The following is an 18456-nucleotide window of genomic DNA, read 5'->3' as shown; positions in this document are numbered from 1 at the left end:
ACGGGTGATGGCATCTTTTTAGCCATCTCATTCAGCTGATGTGACGGCATCTTATAAGCCGTTTCGCCTGCAGTCCAATTCTGCGGCTGTGGTACTTTGCCCACTTGTGATGGCATCTTTTGAGCCATCTCGTTCGCAGTCCGATTCTGCGTTCCTCCTTTATCCGGTGGTTTCGGTTCGGGAGGATCAGTAGGTTCACCGGCGCCTACTGATCTTGGTCGTTTCCCTGGTTCATTTGCTGCTGCGGGGCTTGCTCGTTTTGCCGCCCCTGGTTAGCGCCGTTCGCGCCGCCACCGTTATTCTGGTCGCCGCCACCACCATTATTGTTGGCGCGCCAGCCACCTCCATTCCGGTTTCCGTATCCGCCGCGTCCGTTACCGCGTCCATTGCCGCGACCTCGTCCGCGGAAGCCACCTCTGCCTCCACCGTTATATCCGCCACCCTGGCCACCTCCTTGGTTGCCGCCGTTCTGTTGCTTGAACTGGCGCCAAGCTGCGACCAGGTCGTAGCCGTTCGCTACCGCCTGTCGCCAGCCGCCCTGGGTGCGGAGACGTTCCCACTCTTGGGTGGCGAACAAGTTCGGGTTCCGGTTTAGTGGCATGTTGGCGAACATGCAGTTCTGTGCGTCGTGGTTGCCAAATCCACAGTTCTGGCACAGCTGCACGCCCTGGGTGACCCAATCGTCGATTTGGCCAAATTTCCATTCCGTTCGGGAACCCTGCTGGGGCTGATAGTTGCCACGGTTCTGCTGGTTCCCTTGGTTCCGGTTTTGGTTAAAGTTGCCGTTTCCCTGGCCGTTATTCCAGTTGGCATTTCCGTTACCTTGTCCATTATTCCAGTTATTGTTACCATTTCCGTATTGATTATTGGGCCTTCCTTGTTGAGGTGGCACCCCTACGTTCAGGGGTTTCGGCATTACATTTGCCGGTGCCACTGGTCTGGCCTGTGCCTGCGCTTGTATCGCAGCGACCATGGCATATGTGATCGGTTGTCCCGTCTGACTATCGATGAAAGTCACTTGATTCTGGACCGGAGCTGGTGATCTCGGCCGATATTCCGCTTGTTGAGCTGGTGCAGCTGCGTACTGTCTCGGTGCCATCTCAACTTGGCCCGATCGGATGGTCACGATCTCCGGTTGATTGCGTTGACCTTCCACCACCTTATATTTATCTTCACCAGCTGCCCACGATCTGAAGAAGTCCTTTATTTCTGTTGGCGTCTTGAACCCCTTCGTTTTCAAGGCATTGTATAGGTTATTATCAACTCTGCATCCATCTATGAGGAATGCCACCGCTTGTAGTTCGGTGATTGCCTTCTTCGCCTTAAACTTCATAATCGCCTGGTAAAACTGTTCAAGTGTTTCTTTACCGGGTTTGAACTTTCTGGCCATAGCTTCGCGTAGGCCGAGAACTTCCTCGTTTCGATCACCATACTCATCTCTGAATTTATTGAGCCATTCCGTAACCGTATAGACTTCTTCTTCCGCTTCTTCGATGTCTCTTTCGCTGTCGAACCAGATCTTTGCTGGTCCCCTTACAGCACTGGCTATGTCGATCATGATCTGCTCATCAGTCAGATCATATGTGCGCTGTGTCTCTTTTATAATGCGAATCCATCCATTCACAGCATCTCGGTTACCGTCAAAGGTTGCTAGGTCGGTTTTTCGGCCCATGTTTTTGATGGACCTATTGAATTCCCTTTGGGCACGATCTTCGTTTCGGTCGTTTCGCTCATTCCGCTGGTTTCGTTCATTTGGGATTTCTCTGAAATATCTCCCGTCGTGTTCATGTCGAGGGGACCGTGCATCTCGATTTGCATCGTCTTTAACTGCCGTTTCAATGGGTTGTTGAGACTGCGATGGGTCACCGGAGCTCATAAATGGCTGGTGACTACTCGACGGGTTCCGTTTATCAGAGGCTTCATCGTCTTTTTCCATTTTCGGATCACCTCTGCCGCCACCCGTTCGTAGCGGCATTTCAAAGTGAGCACTCCCGCCAGTCCCTTGTGCCTTACTGTAACTGGGCGGGGGTGATTCGTCGGTTGCTTTCTTCACACCGAACTGACATAGTTGTTCATCCTTGTGCTTATTTGTCACCTGGAGAGCTTTGTTCTCATCTTCCAGTCGTTTGATTTTCAGCTGGAATTCTTCCTGTTGTATTTTCAGGTTAGAATTCTCCTGTTTCACTTTTTGCATATGATTATGAAGTTGGAATGTCTTTTCCTGTACAATCTTCTCGGTCTCATTTTCCATCTTCTTGATCTGTTCGACTAGCTGGGTCACCTCACCTTCTAACCGGGTGTACTCCTCAGCTGCTGATCTCAGCTGGTTTCTCATTTCTGTAGCTTCATCTTCTCTGAGCATTGCCGTTGTCGCCATTTCGGTCAGCTCCGTGTTGAGCCTGATGTTCTCTTCGAGCTGCTCGTGGACCTTTCGTTGATTCTCCTTGTCAGCTATCTCGAGAGCTGTGACCATTGTGTCCAGCCGGTATGCTTGAGCCTGCCACTTTTGACTTTCGTTCATGAGTTTCTCATTTTCCTCGTTAACCTCTTTAATTCCCGCTTTGAGTCGCTCTCCCTCAGTTGCTCCGAGCTCCGTGAGCTCCTTTGCCACCTGGAGTGCCTCATCAGCTCGTTTCTGATGAGCTTGCGACTCCCTTTGGAGGGTGGCGATGTTCTCGTCCCGCAGCTTCAGATCGTTTCTGAGCTTCAGCATATCTGTTGACATTGTGGCCAGCTTCTGTGTCGCTTCGGCGAGCTTGGATGCATATTCGTTTCGTTTCAGTTCAGCTTCGTTCGCCTTTTTGCGAAGCTCGTCACACTGATCTTTCAATTCCGCTAAGTGACGTGATCTCTCAGCCGATTCTTCTGACATGCTCTCGTTGAGCTCGTCAACCGCGATGAATTTTTCGACTTCCTTGTCGTCAGCCACCTTCTGGGCTTCTTCAGCGAGCTCCTTTTGACGTTCGTATCTGATCTTCCATTCAGCTACCATATTTTCCAGTACACCCTGTTGTTGCTCCATCTCATAAACATGAGATTCCAATGAGTTTATCCTGTTCTGGTATTCTTGTTTCTTCTGGAGCATCTGGCATTCTTTATCTTCCAGTGACGTTTGGAGCTCTCTGATTTGCTTCTTCAGATTCGAGGTGGGACTGTTCGGAGATGGAGATCGGACACTGATGATCTTCCCAGTTTGAGTTCGTTCGATTAGATGCTCGGGTATGTCTTTGAACGATATCATCCCCTCAGCTCGGTCGGCATCCTTCATTGCCGTCCTGAACGACATGTTCATCGTCACATCGTCTTCGGTGAGGTACGACTCTTCATCGTTGAGCTTCTGATTTCGCATCATCTCGTCGAACTGTATTGGGCTCTCAAACAGATCTTCCACTGTGACGTCATCGTCAAGTGAGACATCGCCCAACTTCAGCTCATCAAGTTTTTCGTCATTTGACTGTTCAGTGAGGTCCGGTTTAGTCAGATCAGCATCTTTGACCTGCTCCGATGTGGCAGGGCTGATCTTGACATCATTTTGTGATGTCACATCCACCTCCTTAGCTCGTTGTGAGCTCGTTCCTTCTTTGGTGACCTGCTGGTTCACCTCGCTGTTTCCCGGCGCCGACGTGGGGGATCGTTTCCGGTCGTCGCTGGAGCTCTCCTGACCTGACACTGCTTCGAGTGCCTTTTGGTAGGTCGCATCCGAGCCTCGAGAGTCCTTCCTCTCAAAGGCTTTAGGTGCCCGGGTGCTCCGATCATGTGCGACGGGACGTGTGTATGAGTTCAGGTCCTTCTTGTACGGATTAGGTGCGCCTTGCTGAGATCCGCGGGAGCCTCGACTCCCCTGACTGCTATTAGATGTTGGTTCGATGATCTCTTTGTCCATTGTGATGATCGGATAACTGGACGCACCTGTCGGTTATGCTCACACACACGTTATAATACGATCGTTATGATCCCTATAGATCACTTATCAGCTCGGGAGATGAGCTCAGGTTCATTTAAAAAGATCACTTTTCAATTGGGAGTTCGATAAGTTCACTTCGGAGATGCTGATGAGCAGCTACCGATATCAACTGAGTTGCTAAAAGTTCGTTTCAAGTTCGTTTTATATCAGCCGATCGATCTCAGCTCAACTCAGATCACCTTTTACTCAGCTCGTTTCAATTAAAATCAGCTCGTTTTAGTTGAGAAAAGATCGATTTCGATGAAAAAGTTCATATATCAGATCAAATTAGATCATCTCAGCTCATCTGAGTAGGTCATTATCAGCTCAGCTCTAGGTCAGAGATCGATCTCAGGTCCAGCTGGTCAACTTTTCACTCAACTTATTTCGGTTAGAAACAGCTCATACCAGCTCATATTAGATCAATTATGTCGATAAAAGTTCGTTTTAGATACTTGGGAGCTCCTTATGAGATCGTTTATTTCTATTTTACCGGTAAAAATTTCAACCAATCACAGCTCATATAATTGACCAATCGCCTGAGCCCGCTAAATTTTCTGACCTACGTGACGTCACAGATCGACGACCAGACTTGCGCGCCGAGTGCAAAAATTCCGCCTCCGTCTAGCTCAGCTCAGTACAGACCAATGAAATTTGCGCTTTTTACGCGCTAACCAATCCGATAATTAACAACGGTTTTTACCTGTTTACCGTTCCGATTTCCGCCAAAAATGATCCAGATGATTGCGTTTCTTCTCCACAATCCGATCCCGCGCAGCCGTATTCCGCACGGTTTTGGCGCCTTCCTAGTCCGACCTCGTCTGCCTTCTGCTGGGCTTGTCAGGCCTACCAGCAGGTCGCTCTACAGCCAATTTGGTGGAGCGCGTAAACTGATCTCTTTGGCACCTCCTTCGGTGCTGCCAACTTTCGTGGCTTCTCGGCGCCTGTGCCCAGCAGCCTCGTCCTCTACAGAGGATCTCGCTGCTTAGCAGTGGAAACAGCACAAGTTCTCCACAGGAGATACCTGCACCGCGGCCAGCTGCCGTCTGACTTGAGAAACACGAGACAAGTTCTCCACAGGAGATACTTGACTCAGTGCTGCCGCTCCTGCTGGCAATCCGGTTGAATGCGCCTTGCTGACGGATGAGGAAAAACCAGTGCCTTACTGGTGCGGTCGATCAAAAGTGGATCGATCCAGATTCCACGTGGCCGTTCGCCAAACAGATAATTGTGGCCGTTCGCCAAACAGATTAATATGGCCGTTCGCCAAACAGATCAATCGAGCACCGCGGATTTCACGGGCTCTGCTACCATATAACGTGGAACTCAGAATGAGTCCAGGACAGAGATCCCCACTGACAGGATCCTGCGTAGCGTAATATGCTATGAAATCTGGATAAATGCCCAACGCACGGCATCCACTAGCATAGGTACACTTTATTGAGTGTGCAAATCAACTCACATCAACACTGACTGAACACTGGCAAATCTGCCAAGCGAAGAGCTAAATCAACGCTCTTCGCAGCGCACATAGGCGCGCCCACACAAGGCACATACAACCAATCAGAGGAGACACAACACTGACACGTCATCCGCTTAACGCCACAGGCGTGAGGGTGGACGTGAGTACAGCCATGGCTCACAGGTACTTATGCGGATGCGCAGTACCGTTTCTTTATCACGCTGGCTCTGGTCGAAACGCATCCGGGTTAGTCCGCTGATTGTACACCAAGTTCTTGCTTAGCGAAATGCTTCAACCTAACGATATCATTTTCAACAACATTGGCATCACGATGACGGTGGGGCAAGGATGCGAGAAGGGCATCCGAGCAGCCGCATTCGCACATTGCTGTTATAAAGTCTGCTGAGTTTAATTTCCTAAAGGTCACAAGCTCTTGTGTTTGTGCCCAGCCGTTAACTGCAGGGGACGAATTCTAGCACAGGAACGAAAGCACCTCCGTATACCGTAATTTAATCCAAGGCACAAAACATACTGGTTTACAAAACATAAAATCCGTTTTCGTATGGGATTTAACCGAGAAAACTGCATTAATTTTATGATCAAGCACACTTAGCAATTTGATTTGTTTGATTTTCCGTACAGATGTCAAAGTTGATATGATATGCTCCGTAAAGAATTTGAAAGCATAATAAATATGCTTATGTGTTACACGTATTTCGTACTTTGTAAGTGCACCGTTTTACTTGTCTATAGAACCGTTTTTTCATTGCAAAGAAAACTGGATAAACCTGGTCAATTTTTATTACTTAAGAGTAGCATTTGTATCGATATCAAACGCGGTATGTTGCAGGTTATCTGTGAGAATTTATAGCGTGCACATAGCGTGCACATGTTATACCTTTTGCATTGGACTCGTTAGCAGCTTCTGACGGGACGCACCTTCACGTATTTATACGATTAGAAGACAACATCATTTACTTACGTGCATCAAGACCATTAGCGCATCCACTGGCTATAAACGCATATTTATTACAGCGTTTTTCACCGCAAAATAGGTGACATACACAAAAGCGATCCCCTAAGGTCATTAACCCAACAACTGAATATTTTAAGCAGAAAGCCAAACGACCTGTGTCTACTTCGTCGGTTCTCCGATCCCGAATCCGATCAATGTATCGTATAAAATGCCGGCCGTAGTATACCCGGCTGTTGATCCTGTCACGCCCGCCGCACTTCCACCAAAGACCGTGGCGGAAGATCCACTGCGCACCATGTTCCCGGTAACGGCGCCGGACACCGTTCCAGCCACACCACCAACCGTCATTCCAATGAACTGGCCATACTCCTTATCCTGGCGATGTACGCCTAAGACGCCTCCAGCAATACCGCCGATAACTCCGCCCACAGCGGCTCCGACTAGGCCTCCGCAGCCCAGCACGTGGGTAATGCTCATCATGAAAAGACTGCAAGCAATACAGAATAATAGTTTTAATTTTGTAGTTTTAATTACTGTAGCGGCTTGATCAAATGGCAGTATGACACCACAGAGTTGGTGTACGGGAAAATAGCACACATGCAGCGGGTGCATGTTCATGCGCTCGCATGCACGAGCAGTGCACACTTTGCAGTTGCTGGTTCCCCGTACAACAACTCTGTGGTGCATCGAGCGGCTACAGTACTTCTAAGTTTATTAAGCGACAATAACGACATTAGGTTGAATATTAAATGCTTCGCTTACTAGCGGCGTTAAAGGGAAATACGATGAACAACGTCGGACGTGTATTGGAGATTTTGATAGTACAGAGATTAATAAATGAAAAATCTGTAAAACGTCTTTAAAACAAAAAGGCAGAATCTGGTTGCCTACACTAACTTTTTACCGGCAACGTAGAGAGCTACAGCACATGTTATCGTCTACGTGCTACTTACAAGTTACAAGTACCGTGTGCCGGCAGAGAAGCTGTCTTATGGTGAGTGTGTGTTGAGTAATGCGTGAATGAACCGATATAAGCCGGAAAAACGTGTGCTCGACTTCTGACATCATAACGGTATCATTTTTAGCAACACTGGCCGCACGTGCAATAAGCGTGCATATGCCATATGTGTAACAATTATTCAGCGACTAAGAAGATTCGAGACAAATGGGAAGGCGTTTTGGCACGATGATTATAACTGGTCCGCAGATCAGTCATGCAGCAATCATTCGCGCAAGCATTCGCTCCCTTTTCCCTATGCATCAGACCGGAAAGCGTGTGTGCAGTTCTACTTTTGTTGTTATAAAAACTGCGAAACTTGGTTTCGCGGAAAAGCTGTCTGTTACGAAGAGCGTTTCTGTTTTGTGCTCAGCAATTAGTTGTAAGAAGTTCAAGAGTGACCTTTCGTATCCGATCCCCCTGTGTTATACCGCAGTCTTTAATCGTTGTCACGATAATATATATTACCCACTTGATACGCCTACAGAAGTCAAGGTACAAGTCGGTCTGTTGTTGTTCCGAACTTTTTATTTACTTGAGAAACTACTGTATACAAATTTTTTTCAACTTCTATTGTGTGCACCCATTTCAAAATTTGTACTTACAACGTACAATTTATAACGTGTTGTCATACGTACGATCTGCTATAGGTAACTGCGTAAATACTGTAATTAAAATTGTGGGAATTATAATTTGATACACGGGTCAAATAGGACTTAATTTTCCCATCATTCGATACACGCATTACGTAATTCTATTAATTTTATAACTCAACACGCGTTAACAAATTTACCGTTAGTGATGCACCGTAATGTATGCCTATTGCAATTTACAGGACCACTTGGATTAAAGCTCCCTGTATTTTGTTTAAAAGTTAAGCCCGAAATTTGCCTTGGAGCAAGAATGGCTGTGGAGCTGATCGCCGGTGCAGCCGCAGTGGGAACTTTTGCCGGCGGCGCAGTGGGCGGAGCGATCGGGGGCGGTGTGGGCCTGGCGACGAACGACCGGGAGTTTGGCCAGTTGGTGGGCGGAACCGTGGGCGCGGTTACCGGAGTAGCAGCGGGAGGAGTGGTTGGTCACTGCATTTGCCCCGGTCTCGGGACGATCGTGGGTGGAGCAGCAGGAGGTTGCGGCGGAGCGGTAGCGGGCTATGAAGTATCCGGTGTTGTATATGATGGGCTTCGAAAAAAACGTTAAGCGTAGATTCTCTTAGGTGGTGTGCGTATAGTTGTTTTTTTCGCATTCTTCGATTCGTGTGCTGGAGTAGTGTTGCATTATTTTTTCTCACGTACTGGATTCCTACCCGTAGTTGTTACCTGTTACGAGTACGTGCAACTTGTAGGCGTACAACGAATATTATGTGTTGCACAGTGTACAAAAATCTCTGGTAAGTTTCAAAATTTCCAACTGCCAGGCTGGCCGACAAGCAGCTGCTTAAGTGTATGAGCGATATTAACATTAAAACGTATACAAGTACTGGTAAAGATTGAAGTTTTTAACAGATACCAGTACAGATCTCAACTTCGGCTCATAATGAGTACTCCTGAATTTCTTCATGCTTTTTGGAATTCTCTTGCACCCGTAAATAAGTACTAAACCAGGTGTTGCGCAAACAAACAATTTTCGCGCCTCTGTTCTCCGTATACAATTCCTTTGCCTACAGAATATCATAAAACAATGTAAAAAAGAGTGTGAGAGTGCGCAAAAGCAACATTTTCGTAAAAAAATATGATTTTGGAGCCATGTATCGGGTCATTTTTCTTAAGCTGCGAGCATGCGGAGCCATAGGTTGGACGGTGAGGTTTTGCCGTTGTTCAAAGAGGTTTGATGACGACGATCGAAATGTTTGTTGATTTCAGCTGCTATTCTCTCTGCTATCTGTACTTTGACCATTACATGACGATTTTCCTTGATGCTGCTTTTGTAATGTTGCATGGTAAACTGGTAGCGTGATTTCATATTTATCGTCTTGCATGAGTGCGATTCTGTCTATTGTCCCCTTGACCTTTTGCCAGGATCAAAGCGTTCGCTGCTAATACTGCTTTCGATCGATCTTCCTCCATATCAGTCTCCAATTTAATCCTTTTGATCTGCTTTGGATCTGCGCTTAACTTCGTCAGCGTGAATAACAGTAAATACACTCTCCTTTGGCGATACATATGTTGGAACTTGCACTGACCACTACGAGTACTGAGAAACATTTGCTTAACATATAATATTTTGGCTGGATTGTTGAAAACATCGGCTTTATCGCCAAGAAATCGTGTTCGATGGCTTTTGCGATTACCGTTACTGGTGCAAAGTCATTCTACTTCTTTTTCAAAGTCAGCCGGTAATTCGAGTGCACTATACTACCGGCCCGGTATTATGGTGCACTCGCTGAAATTAGTTTGGATCCTAACTTTAATTGTCCGTGTCTGTGCCTAGGTATAAGGCTATAAGCTGTATCATTGCTTTTCTTTTAAACTACAGTATTACAGTCACAGCCGTAAAGTTTTATTTCAAACAAGTATTTGTATTTCAGAACTGCAACCGTAAAGGTTACGAAGATGTATCTAACTGGTAAGTAATATGAGCAAGTACATACAATTAATTATACGAAAGTGCTATGCGCCCCAAAATTTTAGGGCGCATAGTTAATTTGCTATGCGCCCAAAAAATTGCAGTTAAAAATTTTGTATTTCAATTTTTACCGTTCTTATTACTCTCTATTAACGGGAAAATTAATTTTACGTTCGCTGTCTTCTTTTAGAAGTTTGTTCACTGCTTTTGACTTATCCGCGAAATCTGATGCATTTTTTCGTACTTAGATGTGTCCAGTGCATAAGTACCCCGCTGACTTACCAGTTAGATTTACCAAACTTGAATTGTTACATTTCGTATTCCAGCTATAAAAGTATAAATGGCACACTGTTGACCTTATCTATTTAACCGGTAAGTTTCGTTTTCCGCGAACTTCGTCAACTTCTTTCTTTTGCGATTATCGATATTAATAGCTTAAAGCAAACAGTTTTTCTGCGGTTATCGGGGCCGCGCTTCCAAGACGGCTTCCGTAATTCCATGGCACTATCTCGATTACAGACACCGGTGTTTCAGCCGTGTGTATAGTTTTTCGGAAATTTATTGTGAGATATGAGAATAGCAAATTGGAGAATCTGATTTTATAAAGATAAATGATTATCAAAATAACAATTACAGGTACATAGTGACATAGAAAGGCAAATCTAACTTCGCTGTACTCTGTATATCTGCATTTCGGCATAGTTATCATCTGACTTTTTGATCAAACGTACTCTGCATCTGGCAAGTTGTTAAAAACAAAATTTGTTTGCTTATTTAGGTTTTCTTCACCACTTGTTATTTAGTTAGCAATGCATTTTGGCTTCTATAGGCATTGCGAATGCATGTTTCAAAATTTTAACGTAGAGATTTTAACGTAAATTCGAATCATTTTATGTAGTATTACGCGTATGCATATTTTGTTATGTTGATGGCCTTTTGCCCAATAAAGAAATGAGTACGTAGAGATTGCCTGATTGAAAAAAGAAAGCTATTTGTCGGTTATGTTCACCAAAATTAAGGAGTACACTTAAGTACCCCAGTAAAAACATTCGTAAATTCAATCAATAATTACAGTTTTCTTAGTTTATGACAGGTTAAATAGGAAATACTGCAGCAAATTCTTTTGAATTAAAACCTGATTATGCCTGGTTAGTGAGCCATCATAATTATTTGTATTATAATGTTTTGTATCATAGTGCCGTAATGCATTGTACGAGTACAAGCAAGACCTTTGTTTTTCTGCAATTTTTGCCTGGTCTGTACCACTTTACAGCAACATTACGGATTCGCTGATACCATGTTTTAACGTTCTATTACGTTTTAGATTACTGGCTTTCCTATTTTGACCGGAAATTTTGGGGCGCATAGCAAATTAACTAGGCGCCTTAAATTTTTTGGGCGCATAGCAAATTAACTATGCGCCCTAAAATTTTGGGGCGCATAGAAGTGACCTTAATTATATCAATAGTAATTAATTAAATAAATTATATTAATTATATTAATTATATTAATATGTAATTAAATTAATTATATTAATAGTCGACTTTACCAGCTGTCTTCAAAAATATGTACGTGTACAGGTACAGTGTAAATACTCTATCATTTAGCTACAGAATGTGAGGAAGTTAAGTCAGATATAAACTGCAAAGAACTAGCAATCGTCGCATACCCTACTCGTAGGATTTGAATCTCTAAGCTTACATTTGAACAGTGTTATACAATGTCTGGGCGCTAAGAAAAATATCCTATCGTAAATGATCAAACTATGAAATGTGCTGTAACGGAGGGACGCTCCGCCCTCCTGAGTAGCTATTCGCTGTTTCTGGGGATTTCCACCCCGCACATTGCTGCGCTGTTTTGACGGATCTGCAGCACAGTTGCACTGGCTGCAGAATCCTTCCTTGTTAGTCTGGTGTTTGCTGCGCCACGGTGCGCATTAGATTCGGCAATAAAGCCTCATCCGGGTTCACCGCTGTTTCGCTGTCGAGGATACCCGTGGCGCCCATACGGCCCCGCGTTATAGTGCAGTAAAATTTCCCTGTTGTTTTACCATCATACATGCGACAGCAACTGTTTTCCTCAACTTTTTTGACGATTGAACGTCTTGTCGTCTCTAGGAGCTCTGTTAGTTATCTGCTTGGCTGCTGCTATCGTTCCCGGCCAGGCTGATGTGTTGCCCCCTGGACATCGTTTTGATCCGGATCTGGGAACTCCGGCTCCTCCCGGCGCACCGCAGCCTCAAGTTGGTTACGGTATTCGTCCCGGCGAAGCCGGAAGACAGCATGCTCCGGCTTCCTACCTTCCGCCACCAGACACCCGCAACGATCCCCCCAAATAAGCCACGCCAGCGCTGCCGCTGCGCATAGGCCGCATTATGCTTTGCGTAGCTACGCTTATGGGGTATTAATTTCACTCATGTACTGCTGATTAAAACTTTTCTTTTTGGCATTGGCTGAATTGTTGATTAGCTGAATCTGAATGTATCGAAACCTTACAAAAAGTGGTTGCGCGTCTCATTTTGAAAAGTTGATGAATACCAAGTTGCGCGTTTCCTGGAAGCGGCATTCCGTGAAGGGCACCGCCCGTATGGTGGCGAGTATGTTAATTAAATTAGATCTATTTTACTTGCTATTATAGACAAGTTACAGTGCATCATCCAGTATCGGATTTTGACCGTTTATAGGATACGTGTTTCTGGTTTGACGAATTTTTTTGCTGTCGGTAACAAGCGCGGTACGAATCACTCTATTACGTACAGGGCATGGCCAACTAAGAAAGCGCAAAGCTTTTTGTTCGGATTACCGAAGGGATGTTAACATTCGTAATGATGCACGCAGGGTGTTATCATCCACCCTGGTGGAAGGCAAGCAGGTTCACATGCTGGTAAAGAAGACCAGATGCAGTGGTAGATGCTGGAAAACGACAACAGCTGCAAAGATCTCGTTGGCGACGAAGAGCTATTTGCAACGGTACTTTCACGGACCGGAAGTTGGCAGTCAGTCTTTACACGGCACCACTGCAGGTAAGCCATGACCATACCATGGCTCCTTGCGCGAACCAGTATTAAATTTACCAGTAAAGCGTAATAAAGTACGCAATGTTGCAGATAACGTTAAATCCGCTTGGCAATATCCCTTCATTTTGAAGTGCTACCCTTCATTTTGCAGTATTCATGCATTCACGGCCGTCAGCAAAGCGGTAGGTAATGACTGCTTGGGCATAAATCGTAACCACAATATACCGTAATAATTACAATGTATGTTACAACACCGCGCGCAGTCGAATATCGACTGTTCTCACGGTAACTGTTGCAGAATATGTGCTCTGTGGAATAACTTAATATCTTATCCAGCATCCACTGCGTCTGTCACGATTGATTTCACCCATATCAGTGGCAGCTTACCCGGGCTGCCCGAAGCAGAAGGCTACCGCATTGCGCTGCTGTTGCACCACGCAGTCAGCCAAGGAACCCAAGCCTTGGCGCTGCTGCACATGGATCACCGCACCGACTGTATGACGCTGGTTTCGTGCATCACCCAATTAATCAGTCTCAAACAGTGCAAGCTCTTTTTAATCGCCATCAGACACTGCCGGATGCCGATGGAAGCTTATCCGCCGAGCAGTTCGATCCGGATGACCCCATTCACGGCAAAGTGAACTTCCAGCTACTGGAGCTGAAGAAGTTGTGCCGGCATCTACGCGTTCAGATGTTGGTGGTTGATTTTTCCATGGGGAGTTTCCCGCCGTACCCATATTCTATGCGCGGTGCCAAAGGCGACGAAGGTTGCAACCTGATCATCGCAATTCCCGTTATGGACCTTATCGAGGACAACGAGAACGAAAGCATAAAGTGTTTAAGCAAGCACTGGAGACACGCTGTCCACCTGTAAGCATTAGGCTCAAGAAGCGCTTAAAAAAGGTGTACACTGTCTGGTTACGGGGTGTCCCGTATCCTGGAAACAAGTGGACAGGTTTACGACGAATATTCTAACGGTAAATTTTAAATTCAATGTTCTGCTGAATAATGCAGGAGCATAAATTCCTATTGCCCTCTTGTAAAAATTTTCTAAAGTTGCCATGTTGTCTAAATTTGCATGTTGCAGCTATGGAACCATGGAATGTGGAGATGCCGACGAGATGCAAGGATGGAATGATCATTCAGTCATTCTAGACTTGCGCAACTTTGACAACATTCCGTTTGGAAATCTCCAGTTGGCCATTCTTGCCCATTACTACCTCGACTAACTTGTTGTGTCTCTCCAACGACATTTTGGTTTCCCGCTAGTTCAGGCGCGAGGTGGTTGGCCCTTACCTTGTTGAACTTTAATGACAAAAGCGAATTGCATTTAACTTAGGTACGTACTTGAACGTAATTGTTAGGTACTAGGAGTCTAGGATTACTAGTTTTTTCTTGTTGGAAATGTGATAGTGGGCTGGTAACGTCGGTACCGATCTTGTACTCCGTCACGGTACATGATTTGTCTGATCAAGTAACCAAAGAGCCAAATGTATTAAACTGAAGCATTAATAAATATTGTGGAGTGAGGAATCTGTGAGTGTTATGGTTCAAACTAAACTTGCATGTCTGTTCGTATTGTAATTAGTTTACCTTGACTTTTCAAACCAGTGCAGCCGATTTTCGACTGTATTGTAACAACAGCCTATCTGGCTGCTGTTCTAGTGGGTTGGTTAATCCACCGTACCACGATCTGTCGGCTGTTAGGATGAAAGGTGGTACGACCGGCAACGATGCTGGCCGAGGACGCTCTTACTGATGTAACTCAATTACACAGGTGGCTCCGATTGGGATGACACAGGTTCATCCCAAGCGGTCAAACACAACAACGTAACTCAAGGCATGTTTAATGACAATGCGTTCAAGAAACGGAGCAAGGTTTACGGCAAGAGTTTCAGCAAGAGGAACAATCAAGTAGATGCAAGCTGTAGCAAGCGAGTGTCAAGACTGAATTCTAGAAATTCATGAGAAGGGAAACTAGCCGGTAAAGTGGACAAATTCATAACGCGATGGAAGATGAATCATAACGGGGCGATCTTATCGTTCGTAGTTCGTACAAATACTATCGCTACAGTATGTTAAGGCAAGGGTTGTAAATTTTGTGTAAATTTGTACGAGTACTTAACTGCAAGACCGTCACATCTCACCGAACTGATGAAATTTTACAAGTATGCACACTTTCACATCTCGATCGCACTGTATGCGGACTGACTTGTGAAGTTTGTTAAATTTTGTTAAATGTTAACTGTCGTCTGTCAGTAATTAAACTGTTAGCTGAGCCGCTATTAGCCGTCGTCACTGCTCGTAGATGTCATGTTTAGCTTCGCCTTTTTTTTCTTACAAAAAACTCTCGCCCATGGATTGCGCACAAAAAACGGCTGTAAGAGCGACCTACAAGCCCGTCTCAGGAGCGGTGAACAACTCTAGACCAGTATTAGTACGAGTATTATCGAAGAATTACAAGAACCGTAGCGTGATGCGGCATTGTCGCTTTACGATGGATTATCCGCAAAATGCGTAATTGCGACACAGAAGCAGACAATTGGCGTCCCCAAACCACTCAAAGCTCTGAGCCTGGTATGTGGTTCAAGCCACAATCAGATTACTGGGCCTTATTAATCTCTTGGGTTACCATTTCTTTGTTTTTAAGTAGTCCGATTAGGACTTCGCACGAGAGTTTTTGGATTTTACTTCTCGAAGTTTGAGCCCCGATAGAGGCGGTAGGTCTGCCGACCATCGCGAACAAGATAGCCACCGTTGGGGCGATCATTCCCTGCCACTAGTTTAATGGCAAGTGTTCTGTACGAAGGTGCGTACATTTGTAATGTTTCGTCAGTGCCTATCCTCAGAATGTTTTCTTCGAAATCTCTACGGAGCCAACTTATACTCGGTATTCGCGGTGTTTTTGGCGTTGCTCAACCAATCCGTTGCTGCTACCGCTTCAAAACTTTTTTCCCAACATTTTCAAATCCGACTTTACTAGGTTTCACCCATAGATTACTCCCAAAAAGCCGCTGTAAAGGTCCGTCCATATGCGCAACATTCCACACGCGTTTGTACCCTCCAGGCCTCCACTCATCGGCATGCCTCGGCTCGGCATCCAGTTTGGGTGGTCCACAGTCGCGCATTCTTGTGCCGTTGACAATTACTCTAGTACATGACAATCTCTTTGAACTTCATTGACCACGGCAGGCGATCATCGACATCCGTCAGTTTTGTTCTGCGCCGCGTGCGCAAGTTGGATGGGTTTAAATTAATTTTATTCGTAAAAAAATTAGATAGAAGTTTTGAAAAAGTAGTAGCATTTATCCTTGCCTACCGCACTGGACTTGTTGTGGAAACGGTTGCGGGCCAGTTCGACCGACGGTTTGAAACGATGTTCGGCTAGTCGGTGGATCCTAATTAAACTACCAATCAATCCAGTAGTAATCGGTTCATCAAAATGGACAGCGCCCCTCAGACACGTCTGGTGGTTGATATTTACGGTTATAATTAATTTTCATACAGTATTCAGCTAGTCTTTAGGCAAGTTACTTTCGTTTCCATTAATTCTCAGTTGTTAGTATATCCGGTACTCGATAGTCGATGCTTATTTTTTTTGCTTTGCTCTTCTCTAAAATTAAGGTTTAACCTGGGCCAATTACTGGCCGTTTCCCCAAGACCACGTGTGCGGTCGTATGTACGTAATAAACTGTATCTGTAATTTAAATTACTCGATTCATCGAATAATTAATTATACGTACCATCTGTGGTGCAATTGTATCGATCGTCAAAGTGCACACTCCGGCGGAATCGTGAAAGTGCGCACTTTATCGATCGTAAAAAACTGTAAAAGTACTACCCGTATGGTCGTTTAAGGGGAGGGCTATGAGATGAAAGTGGGTCTGGGAAAACACGAATAAGTTTGAAACAACTGAAAGAACACTGTTGCCATTGTTCTGACTGCATGCGCAAAAGGTTTGGCTACACAATGGTGTGCTGCGATCTTGTCTGCGCTCTCTCTAGACAGAGCTATTCAAGAAACAAAGAAAAAACTTTGGAACCAAATGTTGAATGAGAAAGTTTTTTCGAATGAAATGCAATACACATCATTGGATGTGTTTTACCCTGGAAAGCTTATATTCTCCAACATGTTAATAAAAAATGTTGTTAGTATCCAAAAAAAACTGAGACAAACACTCTTTGAAAAGTGTTTTTTGGAGTTTATTCAAACATGCTTTGTTGGACTACAGCGGAGTGTCGGTATATAAGCTTTCTAGAAAATAACACATTATCTGATGCCCATTTGGAAAGTGTAGCAAGTTTTACAATGAAGTTATCGATTTTTAAAGCCCTTTAACTAGTTTTTGGAAAACGTCAGCTGAATGGTGTGCTTGTTGACTGACCGGCAGCAATGTGTGCCAGAGCCGGATACCCATGACCGCGCTTGCAGAAAGAGATCACCAGACAGGACATAGCTGGAGAGGGAAGAATGTGTTTGCTCCGGCCACAGGACAACATCAGGTGTTCTGTCTGAGATCTTCTGCGGCATATCTGCCATGTGGCTGGCCATGGCTAGCCGATAACATCACTGCATTTACTTACTATGCCGCTGTTGACCCGGTCTTGTTTTTTTACTAATAACTTATGATCATAGTTTACTATATCGTATTGGAACACACTCTCTGAAAGCCCGAAAAATTCCCTACAAGCTGATGTTAAAATTTGAAACATATTAAACGAAAAGTCATCTCATAGTGGTCCCCTTAGGTGAAACACTATGGTAAGTGAATGGGCGATGGTCGTTTAAGTGAAACACCCGAAATCACATTTTCCACAAACCGGTTTTCTTTCAGATTTTTTCCTCTTTCGATTAAACAGGATGTACCCTTTACAGAGTACTTGACATTTTTAAAAAAGCTTGAACCGTTTTCTTGCAAATGAGACGTAAAGGAATCAGTGACGAAAGCGCTTTACATTGTTAGCCACGCCACGAGTGCCACTGCACTACGCTCAAATATTTGCAGTCATCGCCATCCATGGACGGCTGTTAATTCAGTTCAGATAAATTTATGTGCAATTGAATTTTTTTCTTCGTTTGTTTGAAGTTGGTGCCTTCAAACTGTATTCGTTTTAATCTACTGAGTAAATAGACATCTTACACGGCGATGGTACAGCCGCATTCGACGTTCGCGAATTTTCATTTCAATGTAAAATATAATTTTGTGAACTACTCGTGCATATACACAGGCAAGTACTTACTATAGTGTGAGGACTGAGGAGGACTGGTAACCTACCGTTTGACGTCATCACTCTCGCATACACGGGAGGGCGGCTGCCATGGTGACAGATGCGCGTTTTTTACGGTTTTTGTCAGTTTTCTCAGCATATTTCTTTTCTCTTCTATTTCTAAACCCTCATGTTTGGGTTTCTAAATTCAATATGATCTGTTAAAAATATCAGAAAGCTTCAGAGGAGAAAGGAACTGAGAATATCTTTAAAAAGGGACAATAAAATCTGT

The 18456-nt window shown here is 44.7% G+C and overlaps 2 protein-coding genes and 1 long non-coding RNA gene across 3 annotated transcripts; 2 read left to right on the top strand and 1 right to left on the bottom strand.

Moving 5' to 3' along the window:
- Positions 1 to 205: 205 nt before the first annotated feature.
- On the bottom strand, positions 206 to 3883 carry LOC129595101 (uncharacterized). The gene has a single exon (XM_055492015.1). It carries the CDS (start codon positions 3881 to 3883, stop codon positions 206 to 208), a length of 3678 nt encoding a protein of 1225 aa, XP_055347990.1.
- Positions 3884 to 7598: 3715 nt separating this feature from the next.
- LOC129595141 (uncharacterized) lies at positions 7599 to 8854 on the top strand. The gene is made up of 2 exons (XR_008691275.1): positions 7599 to 7873; positions 8214 to 8854. It is a non-coding gene; the product is annotated as an uncharacterized LOC129595141 (long non-coding RNA).
- Positions 8855 to 12765: 3911 nt separating this feature from the next.
- On the top strand, positions 12766 to 14380 carry LOC129595154 (uncharacterized). Its single transcript, XM_055492072.1, has 5 exons — positions 12766 to 12962; positions 13047 to 13138; positions 13293 to 13451; positions 13525 to 13826; positions 14044 to 14380. Exons 1-5 carry the CDS (start codon positions 12818 to 12820, stop codon positions 14183 to 14185), a joined length of 840 nt encoding a protein of 279 aa, XP_055348047.1. The 5' UTR covers positions 12766 to 12817; the 3' UTR covers positions 14186 to 14380.
- The last annotated feature ends 4076 nt before the right edge of the window (positions 14381 to 18456 follow it).

Source organism: Paramacrobiotus metropolitanus, unplaced genomic scaffold (assembly GCF_019649055.1).
Source record: "Paramacrobiotus metropolitanus isolate TYO unplaced genomic scaffold, Prichtersi_v1.0 Parri_scaffold0000074, whole genome shotgun sequence".
NCBI classification, from domain to species: domain Eukaryota; kingdom Metazoa; phylum Tardigrada; class Eutardigrada; order Parachela; family Macrobiotidae; genus Paramacrobiotus; species Paramacrobiotus metropolitanus.
Note: the sequence above shows the minus strand (reverse complement) of the source record. Positions and strands in the feature narration are given on the sequence as shown.